The sequence below is a fragment of the Nannobrachium achirus genome (assembly GCF_963921795.1).
Source record: "Nannobrachium achirus genome assembly, chromosome: 14".
In the NCBI taxonomy this organism is placed as follows: Eukaryota; Metazoa; Chordata; class Actinopteri; order Myctophiformes; family Myctophidae; genus Nannobrachium; species Nannobrachium achirus.
The window spans coordinates 17237762-17260152 of NC_137821.1; the positions used below are offsets into that span (position 1 = coordinate 17237762).

General features: G+C 42.7%; 1 protein-coding gene across 2 annotated transcripts in view; it reads right to left on the bottom strand.

Annotated features, from left to right (window-relative positions):
- Nucleotides 1–22391, bottom strand: part of LOC308298558 (ADAMTS-like protein 1) — a 252161-nt gene that overhangs the window by 147489 nt on the left and 82281 nt on the right. For both annotated transcript variants that reach the window (XM_080742197.1, XM_080742196.1), the window contains exon 2: nucleotides 3322–3444. In XM_080742197.1, the coding sequence (XP_080598323.1) occupies nucleotides 3322–3444 (123 nt within the window). The remainder of the gene's footprint in view (nucleotides 1–3321; nucleotides 3445–22391) is intronic.

A 22391-nucleotide genomic window follows, 5' to 3' on the forward strand; every position in this document is an offset into this window, starting at 1 on the left:
GTCACACAGCTGCCCCAAAACCCCAGTTAGATAAGACAGCTCGGAGCATTACAACAGTCTGACGTGTTAGGGTTAGGTTAGAGATGGCGTTAGTCAATGGGGAGAGTCGGACGAACGCAACGTTGGAGTAATGACACGTTGGAACAACGCTATGCACCCAAGACAGCTGAGTAAGGCCTGAATTATATTTAGTTGTGAGCCGGTGTCAAGCACCGAAAATAGAAGATCTACAACTATTTTCGGCATGCGACACAATGCGCAACTATTAAATCTCCCTAATCGGGAGATAAGCGACCGTCAGGTCGCAGCGTGATTTTAGGGCAAAATGTGTAGGAGCAGAGTCCAAAAATTTGTTTGAAAAAATCGGCCTGATGGTGGCGCTATATGGGACAGATCCATGTTGATGAGATGAGTGTAGACATACTGTGTACCGATTTGCGTAATTTTAGGGCAAAATCTGTAGGAGCAGTGTCCAAAAATGTGTTTGAAAAAATTGGCCTGATGGTGGCGCTATATGGGACAGATTGATGTTGATGACATGAGTGTAGACATACTGTGTAGCGATTTGCGTGATTTTAGGGCAAAATCTGTAGTAGTGTCCAAAAATGTGTTTTAAAAAATCGGCCTGAAGGTTGCGCTAAATAGGACAGATCCATGTTGATGACATGAGTGTAGACATACTGTGTACCGATTAGTGTGATTTTAGGGCAAAATTTGTAGGAGCTGTGTCCAAAAATGTGTTTTGCAAGAATCTGCCTCATGGTAACTGATCATTGCTTAACAAATGTACTGCCATTGACGTAGCTCGACGTCATTTCTGTGTTTTCAGTGATTCCGATAGAGGGTGCTCTTCCATAATCCGCGAGCAATCCCAGGACTCCAGAAGAAGAATACAACTGGAAATGACGTCATCTAAGAAAAATCCATCCGGTGAAAACAAGCTATATTCAACTGCCCATAACTTTAGAACCGAAGTTCGAGGTTACAATGTTATTCTTCCAGTGGAAAGAAGAGAGACGATTCTGTCCAACGTCACATCCTTTGTTTACATCCACATTGGAAAAAATAATTCTGTGGATCTCGAAAGATAAGGTCAAATCGCTGACAGAAGCCGTGCTTATTAATGAATTAAAACCCGGAAATGAATGTGTTAAGAAACCTGCCGTAGTCAATTAGAGATGGATATTTCTTCAATAATGCTGACTGAGCAAGAGCAAAGCGATGCAAAAATGTTGTAAAAAATATACCCCACCCAAATTTGCAGTGGGTGGGTGTGTGTGTATGTGAGAGTTGATGCGTGGTGCTGCATAAGTTGCCATGCTCTGCTTAAAGTAAATTCAACCCACAATCACATTTTTTGCCTCCACTCCCTCCAACATTATTCACTTGTGTTCATTGCTGAGGCGTTAACGCGACTAAAAAACGTTTCCTCACCCGTTTGGCGTGGTGCGTGTTGCAGTGTGTCATTGCAAATTCTACAGATGCGTCGACTCATCATCCGGAATGGGAACTGCTTGTCCTACACTTAATACGGTGCCATATCCCTCACTGTTTTGAGTGACAGTGTGGTTTTAGAACAGATGACCTAATGCAGAAGGATATACCCAGGGACGTGCTGGCCATTGGGAAAAGCGGGACAACTCCCGAACGGCCGGTTCATTCCCGGCCGGTCCAGGCTGGCCATTAGGAAAAATAAATAAATAAAATGTCGGCCTTTGTTCCATTTGGGGGCTGGACAACCAACAAAGTAAATCGTCACTGTCGGGCAGAAACCTCGTATCTCCAAGTTTCAAATTAGTAATTTCTTTCGCAAAGCAAAGCCCTGCATCATCGTACAAGGCCGTTGCACAAAAGTGAAAACAGCAGATCTACAAGCACACAACGCCTCGCGGTGAGAGGCGTTGTGTGCTTGTAGATCGGCTGTTTTCACTAGTTTAAATCATTTTTGAAATGATGAATACAAAACAAACGGTTTTGGACACACAAGGTTTCCACCCGACAACGACGAAATATAACTCATGTAATTGGCCCACCGGCTTGTCACTTGTCATGATCTGAAATGGCAAATCTTTGAGTAGCAGCAGCGCTATAGAGAGAGATCTCTCTCTATAGCGCGCAATGAGGGCCTCTCCAACTCTTTTTCCCGGGCTGAATCAGGGTCCCAGCACGTCCCTGGATATAGCTCTGATCAGTGTTGAACGCAGTTGATGGGGGAGGGCGGTGACAGAGTTTACGTCTTGAGGTGACACGGTCCCAAAGCAATGAAACATCTGCGAAGGGTGGTGCCCACATGTTCAATGCCAATGACATACCCGCTCTCACTCCCTTGCCACCTATTCCTCTCTGACAACCACAACAGGACTTGCCAAACCACAACGGCACTCATCCTATGTAGCACAAGGGCTATCTACATCTGTATTGGTTGGGAGCAGTGTTGATTTTAGCAGCAAATTATTTTGATCTAGCTTTAGTCATTGTCTTTTGAATACAATTCAATTTAGTTTTAGTCACATTTGAGTCATCTGTTTTTTTTTTTCTGTCTACAGTTGATTCAGACGACTTAAATGTATCTTGGCTGTGATGGCATTGAAATACTCTGATGTGTGGCAAAAATAGCAAATCTACAAGCTCACAACGCGTCGCACTGCCTAAATCAACACTGTTTGGGATGTACACTACAGCAGGGGTCTTCAACAGGGGGTCCGGGACCCCTAGGGGGTCCTCAGAGTTACTACAGGGGGTCCTCTAAATGTTTGTGTGATAGAAACTTCTTTCTCCTTTTTTATATTAACCACTTATGTCACTAATGTCCATATTCTGAGAACTGTAGACAAAAATAGCAGATCTACAAGCTCACAACGGTGTTGTGAGCTTGTAGATCGGCCATTTTCGGCAAAGAGCTTTGGGGGAAAAGTGAAAAGTGTAAAAGTACAAGGTAAAAGGTCAAGTTTATTAGGTAATGATGGCTCGTGTGGTTAAATATCTGAAAACACAAATTGACATGAATCCAAAATACACTGATGATTGTGCTGTCAAACGATATGGAATCTATGAACAGGTTGTGGGGGTCCCTGCTTCATCTCGGGGGGGGGGGGGGGTCCTTGGCCTGAAAATGTTGAAGACCCCTGCACTACAGTACTCCCAATAAGGATCACTTTATTGCCCAAAGGTTCACGCGAGGAAAACACTCAGAAGGTCATCATTGAAACAGAAAAGACAGTTCCCCTACTTGTGATTGCCAGCAGGTTACAGTAAGTCACAGCTGCAGCTAAACAGCAACGAGGACGGAGTACAGTGTTTTCGAGTGGAGGAGGCACTAACCGGGTCTTCTGGCTTTTGGACCGCGGGGCCGTCGGGGAGAGGTTCCTCGGGAAGGTGGTCACGGCGAATCAGGGTGAACTCTCGGATGAACACCGCCCCGCCATCGTTGGCCTGCGCCGCGATCTGTGGGAAAGAGAGAAAAGCACTTATCGTGACTATGGCCGTCGCAGGGACTGTTGTGCAATGTTTGCAGGACATTCTCTGGGCGACACAATGTCAATACTCATATCGTAAAGCACATTTCCGTTATTACACAGACGTATCTAAGTAATGTCTGCTTATTCTAGGAGATTAAACACACAATAATTTCAGACAAGTTGGGACAACATTAAATACGTTTCTCTTTTTTTTGTTATGTGTCTATTTTTGTACAGGGTTAACTATTACTCACAAAACATATTATTCTGATATATTTTAGAATCCTTATTTAAAACATCATTAGATTCTGGGTTGCCCTTATTATGTCCCCCACATAAAGATTATGTCATCGATTCCACCCCTGCTTGGGGCCTGTTTTGCATTTCATTCCTCCTCTCTGGCCATTCCTCACCGTCTCATCTAAATAAATGTAAAATCACTAAATGATTCCCTAAAAACCAGGGGAAATCTCTGTAAAGGCCTTCCTGTTCTTTACAACACGATGCTTCCAGTGGATCCTAATATGCGCTTCACCGACTGTGAAATCAACTTTTAACTCGCTCCGTTAAGGCCGACCGTTACCCCACTATTCTCTCCACCAATATCAGCACTGTATATTTTGGAGAGGGGAGACTTGTGGGCCCCTTTAGTGAATCCATAGTAAAACTCGTGTTTATGTTCGCCACGGTTTATTTGCCTCACTTTGCTGTCTTTGGTTCCCACCCTCCACTGCACTTCCATCCTTCCTGGCATTGGGTACGGGTCCGTTTGGACGGGAGGTGGTGGTGATGGTGGTTACTGCAAACAGCAGGGCCCCAGTGGAATTCACAACACAAGGCATCTCATATCAGATGATGCAGTAACCCGCAAGATGCTGAGGCGTCACAAGGGGGGGAAAAGTGGGACTGAGTTACCAAGGCCCAAGGTGAAGGGGCCTTAATTATTGTATACTTTAGCTATTGAAAAAATAGCAGATATACAAGCTCACAGCGCTCACAAGCTCACTAAAATTTCGCTTCTGGGGGGTCACTGGAACTAAATATTTTGAGATGGGGGTCCGTGGCTAAATACATATCATTTTGGGGGTCCTTGACATGGAAAAGTTTGAGCACCACTGACATAGAAACATAGTTTTTTCAAAAAACCTTGGAAGGATTTAGAAGCCATTTATAGAATCGAGTTAAAGAATTTTCACGATTTTTCAAAAATATCAGATCTAAAAGCTGTGAGCTTGTATATCTGCTATTTTTTCAATAGTTAAAAGCACAAAATAAAGTCTAATGTGTTAAACCCACTCCCCCTTCATGGCGGGCCCGCAGTGAATCCTTGTACCCAGGGCCCAAAATTTGGTGTGACACCCCTGGCTGGCAGTAACCCGCAAGATGGTGAGTGTGTGTGTGTGTGTGTGTGTGTGTGTGTGTGTGTGTGTGTGTGTGTGTGTGTGTGTGTGTGTGTGTGTGTGTGTGTGTGTGTGTGTGTGTGTGTGTGTGTGTGTTCGATGGAGGGGGTTATCTGGGCCCAGGCCCATTAGCAACACAGCAGGATCTTATTCTCAAGGATGCAGGAAACTCAGGGTGCCGGGGGGGCTCCTCAGCTGCTGCTATCCCTGGGTCATAAACACCCTGTAATGACCTGGGTCAACTGCCTGCCTTCGGGGCCTGTGCCAAGACAGATTTGGAGAGAGGGAATTGCGAGTTGTTGCTGGATGAGGGTTTTTTTGGGGGTACTTGATGTTCTTCAGGGGGGGAGTTGAGTAGGGGGGGAAAGGGGGTGGGTGGGGGGTTACAGATTATAGTGTAGGGGGGGAAAAAAATGATAACAATAAAAGTGCTGCTAAGCAACCGTGACAAAAACACACAGCAGTTGTGGGAAAGGGGGCCGCAGAAGTGGCCATTTTAGAAGTGACAAATCGAATGGGCGCTAATGCCCTCAACTCAGCACCACTGAGTCACGATCACTTAGAGGCTGGAAGGCGGCATTCTGAAACACACAGCATGAGGAGGTCAGGGTTACTGCATGGGGAACAGTGTTGATTTCGTCGACTAAAACTATGACGGAAAATGTTTGTCGACTGTGTTTTTTTCACTGACGAAAACTAAATAAAAACTAAATGAAAACTAAATATATTGACAATTTCGTCAACAAAATAAAAACTAGACTAAAACGTTAGGAAGGGACTGGAGGAGAAGATAGTAATTTTTTGTTTGGTTGCTCTCAGGTGTTGCGTGCTGAAAATAGCAGATCTACAAGCTCACAACGCGTCGCAGACACAACCAAGTGCAAAATCATTCATTACGATGCCATCAAGGCCTGCCAAAATACATTTTAGTCGACTAAATCAACTGTAGATTTAGTCGCCATAAAATCTTATGATATTTAGTCAACTAAAATTAGACTAAAACTAATACTTTTCGGGTGACTAAATTATGACTAAAACTAAATGAGATTGTGTTCAAAAGACTATGACTAAAACTAAATCAAAATTTGTCCAAAACAACACTGATGGGGAACTGTGTCTGAGAGCCTCCTCTGATGGCCATCACCTTTTTAAAAAAGTCTTGTAAATCCTTAACGGTTTTCTGAAAAACGTATGTTTCTATGTCAGTGGTGCTCAAACTTTTTAACGTCTAAGGACCCCTAGAATTATGTATTTGACCGCGGACGCCCCATCTCAAAATATTTAGTTCCAGGGACCCTGAGAAAGAAAGATTTGAGTTACAAATGTTCGCTTTAAATAAGATTTGAAAAAAAAAAAAAAAAAAAGATTTAAAAAAAAAAAGCAGATGTACAAGCTCCCAGCGAGGCAGTCGGTGCCGTGCTGTGAGCTTGTAGATCTGCTATTTTTTAATAGTTAAAGCATAAAATAGTTGTTAAAGTGGTTAAAATCGGATGCGTTCCCATCCTATAGGTTAAATGTTTTATTTTATTTTTGAGGGGGGTTGCATGTTCCCCGTAGCGCTCATACTGTCGACGTCTTGGAAACTGCAAATGTTTCGTTTTTAACGTAACTACGACATTTACAAGAAAAAAAATCCACGGGCAAATGTAGCAACGTGCACGAATGTCGCTATGGCTACAACAACCATGTTAAGCACGTACGATATGTCTGCTAAATGAATTCCCCGCTATGCTTCACTACGCCCACATCAACGTAATACCATGTACAAAACTTTCACACAGCAACCCAGCTGTGCCAGGACTTGGCATGGCTACAGCCTTGGATTATTACATATTTATTATTTCTTAAAACAAAACCAATGAGCGCCGACTGACTCATTTGGGTATTTTTTGAGCGGTGCTCCTCTGGAAGGAGCTAAGCTCCAACATCTGGCTTTGTCCGGGCTCTGAAGCGTGGCCTACATCTGGCCTACATCTTGGCACAAAGCGCTCAAAGTTTGTTATACGCCCAGGGTCACATTGGCCAATCTTCACGGGACTCTTAATGAAATTAACTAATGAATGTGTACATTTCATGCTGCAGCTGACTAGGCCTATAGCTGTTATACAGCATCACTGTGATTGCATTTATCCCTGAGCAAAACAGCAACCAAAAGGGGGAATATATATATATATATAATAATTCAAATGGCCTGCACTAGATTATTGTTTCACTCTACATATTATATTGGTTGAATTATAAGCTTCCATTCCTTCCTGGTCAAATGATCCTGAAAATCTAAGTGGATGTTGCGTCGACACACACAGAGGATGATGTATGAACGGGTTAAGCGGTAGAAGCATTTATATTTGACTTCACGGTCTCACGCTGACGTGTATTTGGCTCTGCCCGCCTTGCCTTGGCTCCGTGGTTGTGCAACGTTTTTAATTTTAAGCATCACTGGCAAAGACGACACGCACCGGTGCAAGGGTGGCGATGTCGACGGGGGATTCCAAATTGCCTGAATCATACGCACAACAACAGCAGCAGCAGCAGCAGCGGCGGGCCGCGGTCCAGGAATGGGAATTTTCTCATTTCTGTTGCTTTCAATTTGCCAGTTAAATGCGTTCGCTTGCCCAAGTACTCACAGACCAGAGGTCATTAAACATTTGAGACACGGCGAGAATAACATACTGTAATGATATCCCCGGTGATGTGAAGCCTCAGGTTCCCTACTGTGGGAGGTCCACCAATTTCCCATAAAGGGGGGGGAGGAGGAGGAGGAGGAGGAGGGTGTCAAAATGACTGGACCGGGATTGTGTGAGATGACTGATGAAAGTCATTAGATTACTGCGACTCGCATGTAATTTCTATTTTTACTCTCAGGCCTGATTTTATATGTTGTTGCGCGCCGTGTCGCATGCTCGAATAGCCAATCTACAAGCTCACTCACAGCGACGAGTCGTGAGCTTGTAGATCTGCTACAATGTAGCTGGTTTCTCTCTTGAAAACAGTTTTTGATATAAAGGCGTTTGGTGTGGAAGTTGACATTACAGGGTCTCTACAAGCCCGATTCCCCAGTGTTGTTAATTGTTTACTATCAGAACCGTCACATCTGTCCAACGTCTGCACGGGTAACGCCTGACACTGTGACACATCACTGTGACATCACAGGTGACATCACAGTGATGTCAGATACTCAGAGCAGGGATCTCCATATATGGGCATAAACAAGTGACATCACAGTGATGTCAGATACTCAGAGCAGGGATCTCCATTATGGGCATAACAGGGATTCTGTTAGGGATCTCCATACAGTATATGGGCATAACAGGGATTCTGTTAGGGATCTCCATACAGCATCTGGGGGGTCCCAGAATTCATGTGCGATTCCAAGTAACCCAGTGCCGCCGCCACACCATAACGCACATTCCCAAACATAAAGATCCACGTCGCTCGCCGCGGTAACATGCGATCATATCGATCTCGCTATGAAACATCAGTAGCAGACATAATATGTTGTGTTTGATTACTAGTTCGTAGCACTCCTATTCTGCCTGTTTCTTTGGTTAGCAAGTAGCAAGCAACAGGCTAGCCACTAGACAGCCGCATAACAACACTACGTCATCTGCTTTGCTACTGTTGTGATCAATGGTCAGGCGGTGAACCAATCGCAGAAGACTGCCTCTTTGGCAAAGCCCATCCCAGAAACTGCCGTGGAGTGAAACAAAATGTCAATTCAGGCTGAGTGTCAGGCTAAGAAACCACTCCATTCCCTTTGAAAAGCAGACTCCACCTTCATAGGCAGATTTAAACTTTAAAGTCAGAGAAGGTCATAAAAATAGCTAAAATAGCTGAATGTTCTGCAAATGCCCTGAAAATCTATTGCCAATGGCAGGACGTGTAAAGTTTTCAAAATTATTAAAAATGTTCTTAAAAAGAAAATGGAAGATCTACAGGTTCTACAGCTTGCAGATCGCCCAAGTGTGTGAGTTGATGTGTGATGGTTCCGCTTAAGTTGCCATGTTTCACTTCAAGTAACCCAAATCAGATTTATATATGCCTCCACTCCCACAGTCCCTCCAAAACATTATTCACTCGTGTTCATTACTGAGGCGTAACATGGGCTGAAAAATGTTTCCTCGCCCGTTTGGTGTGGTGCGCGTTATGTCATTGCAGTGCCACAGACGCATCCACTCTGTCACTCCCGTCACTTAATAGAGCGCCATGCCTCACTGTTTCGAATAAAAATGAGTGACAGCGTGGCGCAGATGACGTCATGTAGATGAATAACGGCTCTGTTGAAAAAAAGTCCATGGTGAGTGTGTGTAGTCGGGGAGCCACAGGCCCAAAGTTTGAGAGGACCTGTGATGTCATGACATACTTTTTATTATTGCAAAAACAAAAAAGTGATGACTCATCACTTTTCACAGTTTTGTGGGGCAGTTTTTAGCCCAAGGAATGTTTTTCATGCAAAAAAAATGCTTGCAATGGATTCAGAATCATGAAGAACCCATAGTTTGACCCCTCATATGCTACTTAAAGCAGTTTTTCATATACAGTATTTTTCTTTTTCTGTATAGTGAAGTCGATGGGACAGTGAATATACAAAATGGCAATAACTTTTTTTTTCTTTTTTGCAATGTTTCCGGCAGAGCAGGCCTCTCATTCTGTGTACCCTAATGACCAAATTCATAGAAAAAACTAAAATAAAAAGTATGTCATGTCACAGGTTCAACCCTTTTCTTTGAGCTTTTGGGCCTGTGGCTCCTCGACTAGTGTGTGTGTGTGTGTGTGTGTGTGTGTGCGTGCGTGCGTGCGTGCGTGCGTGCGTGTGCGTGTGTCATTGTCATTGCAGTCTCATATTCCCGGTACATTTCTGCAGCAGAGGCGCGTCCAAAACGCTGCTTTACATTATAGCGATATTACACTACCGTATATTTCAACACCACTGGCATACTATTTCCATACAGAACAGCCATTGTGGAACCCCTGACGCCGTGTGCCAAGTCGAGTACACTGAAATTAAGACGATTTGGGGGTGTGGGGTGATAGCCTGTCAGCTAATATGAACGGAAAACCACTTAAGTGACCAGATGTCTCTGCTCAGAGCTTGAACACAAACACAGAGGCCAGTGAACATGGGGCCATTGTCTATTTCTCCCACAATTATTTTTCTCCAACACTTTCGGTGTCACGACACCAAACTGTCAAGTCATCCTTTTCTGCGTGATGCCTATGCAGTAATCTCCCTCTGGTGCAGTCATTAGGAGTCCCAATCAGTCATGCGGGGCAAAAGTACCGCTTATTTAGGGCTTTCGACACCCCCCACCACTGCGCTCTGTTAGAAATCGGAGAGTTATCTTAAAGGACAACTTTGTTTTTTTACAACACAGGTTCATATTTTAGATTGTAATTAGAGAAAAGAAAAAGTGAGTGTTAAAATGTTTCCATTTGCTTCGTTCTATTGTTTTATCGCGTTTACCGTGCTAAAATGTGGGGCATGCATACGCATGGGGGCATGCATAAAAGTGGCTAAATATTTATTTTTAGACACAATAAGCCAGCAGTTTCTTTATTGCTAATTACAGTAACACTTCTAGCCCCCATAAGTCACATCCAACCATGAAAAGTTGCGTTGTATCTTGGGAATGGGCTTATTCTGTGTAAAATGACCTATTTAGCCACTTGTACGCATGCCCCCAACCACTGAAATAAGAATCTCTAAAACAATAGAAAGAAGTAAATGAAATCATTTTAACACTCATCTTTTACATTCTTTAATTACAATCTAAAATATGAACCCTTGTTGTAAAAAACGAAAGTTGTCCTTTACCTCTGAGACCCGTAGGTCCATTTCTACACTCTGCGTTAAAGGTCTTATGACATCAAATTACATTATTTTTTTATTTTTAGGCTTTTTTTCATGTTTCCTGACCTCAATTACACACAAAAAAACTGAACTTTCAACATGCAGTGGTTTTTCTGTAATCTGTAGTTTTTTTAATTACTAGGCTCAGAAAGGTGAGTTAATTTACCTCTGGACGTACGCATCATCATCATCCAGGGGAGGGTGTGGTAGTAGGGGAGGGTGAACGCAACAACCAAAGTGGTGAATGGTAAATGGTGCATTGGACCGATGCAAACACAATGTAAAGTAACAGCAAAGGTGATACACCCTCCACTACAACCACACCCTCCCCTGGATGATGATGCGTACGTCCAGAGACAAACGAACTCACCTTTCTGAACCAAATTATTCAAAAAACTACAGATTACAGAAAAACCACAGAATTTTGAAAGGTCAGGTTTTTTGTGTGTAATTGAGGTCAGGAAACATGAAAAAAAGCCTAAGAATAAAATAAATGTATTTATGTCATAAGACCTTTAAACTATCTTTATCTTATTATCAATTTCTTTCAAGTTTTTACAGTGTCGAACACAGACATGGAAACACCCAGCTGACCCCGGCTGATCTTGTCCAGTTCACGATGTGCAGTTTGTGCACCCACCCAGGCTATAAATAAAGCTTGCAGGATTGACGACTAATCACAAGTGGCAGCTTAACTCTGTCTCACCGGGCCGTTGGAAAAGAAGGATCCATCAAACACCATTTCCCAAAGAAAACACGCTGGTTGCTCAACAGCGATGTCAAGCATCTCGCACGCCCCCCCCGCCGGGCCGAGTCATTAAGAACTGGCGGTGCTCGGGACGTTCCTCTGGTTGCAAAGTGGCCCCCGAGTTCAGGGTTATGCTAACACGTATCGAAGGGGGTTGAAGGTCACTGGGAACATCCTCCATATGAGGCCCTTTGAAGGACCTCGAGGTTGGGTATTAGCTGGGGATGGGGCGATATGAACATTTCATATCAAGCTTATTGTGACAAAAGAAATCGTGATTTACGATATTATCACGGTATATATTATAAGTACCTTTTACCAATTAGAGAGTGGTACTGGATATGCAGCTCGGCAAATAAAAGGTGAATTGATCCCAGTGCATGACGGAGGACGATATCACAATAAATTAAATCTCCACAATACGATTATCGTCAGTGTTTTTTATCACGATAAACGATAAGATCGCGTATTGTCCCATCCCTAGCATTAGCTGGTCTATGGAGCAAAAGCGAGGGTGCCAGTTCCCACAGTGACATTGATTGAACCGGTGTCTCTAACCTCCTGACTGCTGCCGTTGCACACATACACTCACTGTGCGTATAGGGCACCGTGGCGTGTTCCCATGGGGGAGCGAGAAGCGTCAGACCGATCGATTCGAAACTCGCCGCGAGTGTCGCAGAGGACCCGAGGGATTTCGGTGCCTGGAGTCAAGTTGGTCGTAAAAGCAGTTGTCCAGAGCCACCAATCCGGCCGATATGCCTCTATATAGGCATGTACTGATGACTGATCTCCATAAATGGGCATAAAAGGGACATGGACAGACGCATACAGAATTTGCCAAATAGGCTATGGGCATAATAGGGATACAGGCAGACAAGACAGGCAAAGGGTACTTTTATAATGGGTACAACGGGTATTGCATGACCAGATGGGGCATTCATTCCCCCCTTGTATCGTTCCAGTGTAGGCCAGTGCCCCATTTCGAGATCGAGAGCAGACTGGCGGTTCAGTTTAACGTGGTCCTACATGTTACTCACTTAAACTACGTGTTCTGTGTGTGTGTCACAGCAAATACTGTATGATTGGAGGGACAGCGCTATAAAGTGTGTAGTGGCTACATATTTATATAGATAGGCTACAGTGTAGCCTATCTTATGTTACAATTTCTTCTCTGCCTGCGACTCCAGTTGCCTTCTCATTCTTTCCAAATTGTTACAAAGGCAGGGATCAATAGACATGGCAAAATACACACATAAGACCAGGGAGGAGAGCCAAGCAGGATGGGGGACCATTATTTTACAGCTCACCACACAACAGAACAGAACAGAACAGAACATGATAAAGGGCCAGAAGCACTGAAAACAAGTAGTACTATTCTAATTGAGTAGTGTTTTACAGATATTTGTCGGGACTCAGGAGACCCAGCCTTTAACTAGAGCAATCCCAACAAAAAAAGGAACACCTGGTCAATGTCGGCAATGCTTAAATTAAAAGACACATGCAAGGTTGTGGACCGATGGTGGCCTGATGGATTGATCAAGCTCACCGCAAGAAGCTTCACCGTCATAAAACCTACACATGCAGGGCTTACGGATTCATGTGTGTGTGTGTGCGTGCGTGTGTGAGTCTGTCTGTGTTTGTGCGCACACACGTGTCTGTCACTGTGACAAAGGGCAAAGGGTAAAGTGAAACAGGGCACCAGTCAAGCTGATTCATTAACCTCCGAGGCTATTCAGGTTTCAAAGCGTACGTTCCGACCAGGGAACGAGACAGGAAGTGAACTCGGGAGCAAGGAGGAACCTTCAAAGCACATAATCAACAGTAATAACACCAACCCGATATTATAATTGGGCTTTCCTGGAGCACGGTGCCAGCTTCCACTGTTTGGGTGGAAACTGTGAAAAGCGAGCGACTTTTGCCATGGTGCGGCACGCCAAAACCTGCACTTGTGTTTCACGCACGGCTGCCTTTGATTATTAGGATCCCGTCCACTGTTTTGATAAGGGTGGCCCTCTTATTTTTTTCCAGGGGCCAGCTCACCGCCTGAACGAAACCTAAGAGGAAAAGATATCTTCACTAATCCGCTTTCAAGAGGATCTATGTGAGCTTTCACTTAACACGTATTGGATGAAGAAACATCACCGTATCCTTTTCGCTCTCCCTCTTCTATACCACCTTTCATAATCCGGGGAAGCGGGTATCGCTCTCTTATCCGAGGGATTTCGTTCGGATCCGTCTCTCTCCCGGCCCGGGCCCTCACACACAGCCATTCAACAGCCAAGCATTCAACAGCCAAGCAGGGAAGGAGGGAAACATGGGATTCAGAAGTGCCTAGCTCAATATTTGCTCATTATAGACCGAGACAAGAACTGATGATCTCAGTAGTGATGAAGGTAAAAGACCTTTTTCACCAGTGGTGGAAAAAGTACGCACATTATTTACTCAAGTAAAAGTATCAATACTTCAATGTAGAAATGCTCTGTTACAAGTAGAAGTCTGGAATTCAAAATTTACTTGAGTAAAAGTACAAAAGTATTGGTATCAAAATGTTCTTTTAGTAGAAAGTAGAAAGTACTCATTATGCAGAGTTTACCATTTCACAAGTTTTCAAATGTATACAAAATATTTGGAAATACCTCAAAATAAGTATAACTCTCAAATACCTGGAACGCGCCCGAGTCGCGTTAGATTTTAACCACTTTAACCATTATTTTATGCTTTAAGGATCCCCATTAGTCTACCGTAGTGGAGACTATTCTTCCTGGGGTCCAAGCATAAAACAACATCTCAATACAAGATATAAAATGCATTACAGTATTAATTCATATACAGTCTTTCCATGATGGACTCTGCAAAGTCTGCATGGCAGGGGCGTCCTCTTCCCTGAGCCAGGCCTGACGCATATATACTAAAAAAAGATGCGATGTTTCGGTCATTTGCAACTGTACTGAGAAGTGGATAAGAGAAAACACAGTAATGTAAAAAAAAAAAAAAAGGGGGGGGGGGGGGGGAAACTAGATTTAAATACTAGATTTGTGTAAGTAAATAAATAAAATCGTATTGTGAACCTAGTATCGTGATTCGAATCGTATCTTGAGTTGAGTGCATCGTTACTGTAGTGTACATGCCTAATATACAGCATAAAATATAATCTTTCTGCACATTCTCTCATTCCTGATAGATTATAGGCATCCAAAAATTCATCATTCTTTCTCTCAGGGTCATTGAAGACATACCTGCTCTTATGCCAGATTTCCCCTCAACTCAAGCTAGTAATCCACACCTTTTAGATTACTAACTCAGACTCTAAGGTAATGAGAAGGTAGACTTCATCCCGAATGCAATCTCTCCAGTCATAATGGAGAGAGGAGTTAACAGGAGCTCCGCTGCCGCCCTGTTCAACTCTCATGACCTCTCATTACGGAGAATGTGAGAAATGGGGCAAAAATAACCCCCGCTTTTCATAAACGGAAAGTTTTTCCTAACGAGGTCATCACATCCTGCTGCTTACACTCTTATTGCCTCAACCTCTCATATCCATAGAGTTATAATATTAAGCTCATATCTCGTAATGATGAATGGCATCTCGCTGGTGATGCATGGCGTCTGTTCTGACACAGCCTTTTAAGGAGGAGAATGTTGATTCTGCCTCACACTCGTTGCGACTTGGACACACACACACACACACACACACACACACACACACACACACACACACACACACACACACACACACACACACACACACACACACACACACACACACACACACACACACACACACACACACACACACACACACACACACGCACACACACACACACACACACACACACACACAGGGGCGTCACAAGGAGGGGGGGAGTGGGACTGAGTTACTAGGGCCCAAGGTGGAGGGGCCTTCATTATTTTATACTTTAGCTATTGAAAAATAGCAGATCTGCTGTGAGCTTGTAGATCTGCTATTTTTGAAAGTCATGAGAATGTGTGAAAATCTTTGAATATGTATTTTTTTAAGCGAACATTTGTAACTCAAATCTTGCTCCTGGGGGGTCCCTGGAACTAAATATTTTGAGATGGAGGTCCGTGGCCAAATACATATCATTTTGGGGGTCCTTCACATGAAAAGGTTTGAGCACCCACTGACATAGAAACATAGGTTTTTCAAAAAATCTTAGAAGGATTTGAAATATTCAAAGACAAATTTTCATGATTAAAACAAAAAATAGCAGATCTTCAAGCTCGCAGCGCGGCACTCGGTGCCACACTGTGAGCTTGTATGTCTGCTATCTCAATAGTTAAAGTACACGGGGGGCCCCCAGTGAATCCTTGTACCCAGGGCCCAGGATTTGGTGTGACGCCCCTGCACACACACACACACACACATGCACACACGGGTATGCCTCGCTGTCCCACATTGTCAAGGGGGGCATGATATAAGCCAAAAGGGCAGGCTTCAGAATGTTAAGCCCCTCAAGCCCCTCTCAAGGCGAGTTATTGCCCCGGCTCAGGGCGGCCACCGTAAGGGAGGCTGCTGGGACACTTAAAGCAGTGATCGTACCACAATCCAACGCTGTGTCCGTGAGAACCCATCAGCTCGTTTGTCTCCAGACTGTTTACCGGCACAAATTCCTAAACGGGGCCTGAGGGGGTGTGAGCGGGAAGAGACAGAGGTATAGAGGGTAGAGTGTTCGGTGTTCCGAAGCAGGATGAAAAGTGAAAGTCTGAAAAGCTACGATGACCGACTGTCTCCCCGACGGTGCTGCTTAACGTTGGCGTTAGCGCAGTATTTGATTCCACAAAAGGTCAGGGCTTGATCGCAGTATTGTCATTGCTCGTTTAGCTGAAATTGTAGTTAACATATAACGAGCATGTAATGGTTTAAACCAGTACACCGGCTACACCCTCATTAATATGGTACTTGCGTAGATGTTATACAACAGCTAATCAGACACCGCATTAGTACGCTGTGCTTACGTCATCTAGTTGATTGTCTACAGATTCATTACCTTAAATGGAAAAAGTATTGTGGTAGTTTCCACTCTTCCAAGCAACAACACCATTGCAGGCTGGAAAGGGTCTTCAGTGCCCTGCATGAACAACAATGGCTGTGCAATCAAAAGCTCCAACTGAGCCGCACAAGCTTCCTTTTCCAAAGCTCTGCACTGCAGAAATACAAAAAGACCCTCGCTATCAGAAGAGGAGCTCTAAAGACTGGTATCCTCCTGACCTGGCCTATGAGAGGAGAAGGATTAATCGAAGGTGGACCGTACACTATGGGACACTAAGTGAACTCATCACAGAGTCGTCACTGGCAGGCTGGGACGGCTACAGGCAATCTGCCACAGATGGAAAACATAACGTTTCAATGCTCCTGAGGATGATCAAATGAGAACAAAACAGGTAAGAGGATGGTTCAGAAACATGGTTTGAATTAGGTGGTTAAAATGTGAATATTGTATTAATTTATTGTGCATATTGGTACTTTTATTTGTGTTTGAATGCTATTAATTTCAAAAGTTTGAGTGGGAATATGTGTCAGAAATATTGGGAATGAAACATTATAAAAAGTCATGACAATCTCCAACCCTAATCTTGCTCAACACAAGGGGTGCATAACTTTGCTTAGTCCATATTCAGATGATATTGTATATTGTGGTTTTTATAATTGCATAATAATAATTGTTATAATTGCTTTATTATATGATCATTGATCAATATTTTCTATGATGGAAATAATTTGATGCATTCAGTGAACTTGAAGAAATTAAGTCTCCTTTGTTAATCTAATCTCATCTTTGTCCACTGGTGCACTTAAAATAGTTGATAGAATGCGCATCGCAATTGAAATCAACATCAAATTCCAGATATTATGTGCAATACCCCAACAACAACTTAGTACAGTACGTTACTTACTTGTAACATACAGTATACAGTGCACTAATACTCACATTAAAAATAAATACATTCTGAAGAATTACAACGCAAAGTAGTTTTCAAAAAGCCCAAAGCAGGTGTTAGGAAGCAGTGACATACTTTACATTATTATGACAGTGTTCTTTCAAAAGAAAGCAATAAAAAATTACAAGGCCACAACCATCTATGTTGGTTCAGTTAAAAGGTTAAAAGGACTCCTAAGACGTCAGTGAGGGTGACTGTATGACGTACATGGTATGTTTACAATCCCCAATAGCTGCTGATTAGGCCTTTTTTTTATCTAGGTTGGCACCTTCACGAGTGCTAAAGCAAGGCTAGGTTTTCATTCATCAGCATCATTTACATTTTCTTCATTTACTCTCTTTCAGATGCATTGATCACCTTGTGACAAGAAGATGCAGTGCAGAAGATCTCTGTGGCAAAGGACATACACTTTTAGCTCAGCAGAATACTTTATGCTGTACACTTTGAAACTGTACAGTGTTAATTTACCTCTGAGAGTGTAAAACTGGACCCAAGCAGGTCTATTTGTATTAGATTGTACTTTATAGTACTGCCATTGTACAGACATTCTACAAGTGATTGTTGGTCATATTGAAGCAACTTTTTAAACTTGTTTTATATGCATATTGTGAAAAGGTTTTTGGCATAAAATATTGATGTACAATCCATATATAAATGTGTACACTATTAATAGTTGAGGTGGAAGATAAAATATTAAAACATCTGAAGTCAAGTACCGGTATCTTGCAAGGTTATAATAGTTTTGGATTTTTCCATTAGTTTTTATTTTTATTAGTTTTGAGGTTTTGTTTTTCATTACAGTTTAGTTTTAATTCGTTTTTAAAGTGAGGTTGCTAGTTTCGTTTCATTTTTATTTTTTGAAAATGCTTAGTTTTAGTTTAGTTTTTATTAGTTTTAGTGTTAGTTTTAGTCTTTTACGTAATATAAGGGTATTTGTCAGGGGTGAGATTAAAAAAGCTCCGGATAAAGTATAGTTTAACCCTTAAGTGCTGTTCGTTTTACATTTTCATTTGGAAAAAAAGGTAGAAGTTAAACATTTTTCCACCTGAAACTCACTGGCCTTAAAGATTCTTCTGAGATGAACATGTAAAAAAATATATTTGCACTACACCCATGCTACACCCCCCTCATATGTTTTGAACCTTTAGTGCTGTTCGGGTCATTTTGACCCGGAAGCATAGATGCACAGAAATACACAGTATTATGCCAGAACACAGACACAGTCACCCCCACTTCTAACACCCCCTTTCCGAAGCCCCATTCCACCTGTGTTTGAAAACCTCTGTCCTAGTGTATACGTTCAAGTGTATATTCATATGTGACGTTCATGTGTGTTCACATGTGTGTTCAGCTCTATGTGAGAATGATGTCCTGTTCTTGAACCACAAGTATTCAATTAATGCTAAATGCCTAAACTGTAATGGGCATGTAAAAAAAAAAAAAAAAAAAAAGTTCATAAAAATATTGTCTGATTTTAATTTTTTCCTATAAGCATGAGCAATATTGCTCAGTATTAAATAAAGTATTTTTTTCTGAAAAGTACAAAATGCCCCTAAAGTAACAAATGAAGTTGTCAGCACAAGTAAACAGACACATTCATAAGGGTGTGAAGTGAAGTGTGGTTTATAATTTACACCATCATGCAAGTCACGCTTTAAACTGTCAGTTTGCTACAGTAGGTTCTGCTGACAGGCCTCATCTATTCATTATTATTCATTATTTTATTACTAATTATGTATGCTTTTTCTAAATATTGATTCAATATTCTGTTTTGTTTTGTAAAAATGCTTTGCTAATAATATGTTTAATTCACTATTAAGCATTATTAAGCTCATTTCACTGACCATGTTGTCTTGGTCACTGAATTTGCATATCTGGCAGAAATTGTTTGTGATCTGAACAGAATTAGGAAGTTTCACTTCCTCAAATACAATTTGACACTTGCTTCGGCCTGTGTGTGTGTGTGTGTGTGTGTGTGTGTGTGTGTGTGTGTGTGTGTGTGTGTGTGTGTGTCTTTGCGTGTGTGGAATAGACAGTTTACCACAGAATGTACAGTAATATGTGAGAATTGAGGAAGTAACAAACATACTTTTCTTCTTAACACACTGAGTGCCCGGATGTATGACGTGTGTGTGTTGCTGGTGCCCATGGCAACGCGTCATTTACGTACCTTCGCGTCGTGGGAAAAGTATCCGTAATACGTTGAGTAAATGTAATCCAAGTATATCCAGTTTATTTTCACGATGATCTTTTCTTTCAGTCAGGACAGCTTTTTACCAATCTTGGGCCACAGCGTGTGTATCACGGGCGGTAGAAAGGGTCGCGTTTTGAACATGGTGACTGAAAAAGCTAGACCAGGAGAGGAATCCGCCATTACGTTACCTCCGGTCCTCCGCAGTGTCACTGGGAAAATAGTATCCATGATACGAGTAAATGTAATCCACGGATTTCCGGTTTATTTTTACGATAAAGTTTTCTTTCAGTCAGGACATCTTTTTATCCAACCTGGGCCACAGCGTTTGTGTCACGGTAGGTAGAAAGGACCGCGCATTGAACATGGTGATTGAAAAAGCTAGACTTGGAGAAGAATCCGGCATGTTACGTGTATCTCCGCCGAGACTCCGTTACTGGGAAAATACTAGTATCCAGATACATACGGGTCGTGCGAGCCTGCGGCTGCGAGGGCAGGACGATAGAGTGCAGTGCAGGATGCGTGGAGGATAGGAACAGAAGCTTGTGGCTGCAGGGAGACTGCACATCGTGGTCACATGTACCGCGCTGCATTTTGGGAAATGTAGTGTTTTTCCCATATTGTTGGCGTTTGATCACTGTGGTAGAGCCTTCATTGCGGTAGGCGATATGTACAGTAACTACAGTATTGTAAAACGCGTCAAACACGTCGTGGGCACTGGGGCAGGGCATCCAGAGACATCAAAGAGATTTGCGTGTAGACACCTCGTGGGCACCCGATGTGTTAAGAAGTACATGTGGTCAGCTGACACAGTTAAAACCGTAACCAATGGCAACAGGCATTTAGCAAAATATGTATGCTCCGGTTTACAAGGTAGGGCCTGGGGAACTCTAGGGGTCCTTGAGGTGGTTCCAGGGGGTCCCCAGTTAACCCTTAAGTGCTGTTCGGGTCATTTTGACCCGTTTTACATTTTTATTTGAAAAAAGAAAGGTAGAAGTTAAAATGTTTTCCACCTGAAACTCACCTGCCTTAAAGATTCTTTTTCATTTGAAAAAAAAAACGTAGAAGTTACATTTTTTCCACCTGAAACTCACTGGCCTTAAAGATTCTTCTGAGATGAACATGTAAAAAAAATATTTTTGCTCTACACCCATGCTGCACCCCCCTCATATTTTCATATTTTTTGAACCTTTAGTGCTGTTCGGGTCATTTTGACCCGGAAGCATCCCACTGAGCAATAGTCGTTTTTTACACGACTAGTTTTTTTTTAGCCTTAATTTCACCCGGCTAGATTCCGGTTATATTCACACCGAAAATATACTTTGCAATTTATTCCATGATTCGATAACAATTTATTAAAAAAAACAACAGTAAGGTGCTTAACTGATCTCCTAATATTGGACTAACATAATTATAATATCCGTTGATCATTATTAAGTATAGTTTAGATCTAGCCGAGATTTAGCCAACTAATTATAGTCGCCGTATCAATGTTTATATTTACACCGAATTTAGACAATTAGATTTAATCCATATTTCAATAAACATTTCTTTAAAAAAACAACTCCACGTTGCAGAACTGATCTCGAAATATTGGTGTAAAATGATTCCAATAGCCATCCGATCATTAAGCTATTTGTCTGGGTGTAGTCGTTGTATAGCCGGCTTTTCAACGCCTTTTTTTAAACCAATGTCAATATAAAGTCTTTAAAACAAAAATATACGATGAAATGAACTCCTCGTCTGTCAGTCAGACAGTGCAGTGCCGCGTGATTATGGATCCAACTGGGAAAGATGGATGGAAACGGCAAAGAGCGCTCGTTTTCAGTTATTGTCCACGACATTGCAAGCGGCCGGCGGAGCGCCGCGCGAGTTACGAAGCCGTGGTGAATGCAATCGTTATATTTACGGCCTGGGCAAGCGCACGATAAACGCCATGATAATTGGGTTTTGGTGCACCTCGCGCGGTCCAAGTGACTACAACGGAGCGCTCCCTACGTCCGGTTCAGCCAATCACAAGCTTCAAAAATGAGTCCGGGGCGTACACACACACACGCACACGCACACCCACGCACACGCGCACGCACACACACACACACACACACACACACACACACACACACACACACACACACACACACACACACACACACACACACACACACACACACACACACGCTAACATTTAGTTTCCTCAACAATGTGCACTACACTAAAATGAACACAGGTGGGCAATGTCACCTTTTAATAGGGCCAGAAAGTCTATACTATCATATCAGCATTGTTGGCTGAGTGGATAGCGTCGCCGACTTGAGTGTCAGAGATTAGTGGATCGAATCCCACAGTCGCCCTACTTTTCACTACTTTCGACGGCCGCTAACGGCGAAATGTAGACTTTTTGTATCCGACTAATAGTGGTATATGTAGCAACCCGTGTAAATATAGCCGACTAAACAACTAGTCAAAAATATCAAATCTAGACCTTTACAACACTGATTTTCAACGCGTGGTGTAGAAGATAAAAACACGACTATTAGGCAACTAATACACCTCAAAATGCTTACTGGGATAGATGCACAGAAATACACAGTATTATGCCAGAACACAGACACACAGTCACCCCCACTTCTAACACCCCCTTTCCGAAGCCCCATTCCACCTGTGTTTGAAAACCTCTGTCGTAGTGTATGCGTTCAAGTGTAAATTCATATGTGACGTTCATGTGTGTTCACGTGTGTTCAGCTCTATGTGAGAATGATGTCCTGTTCTTGAACCACAAGTA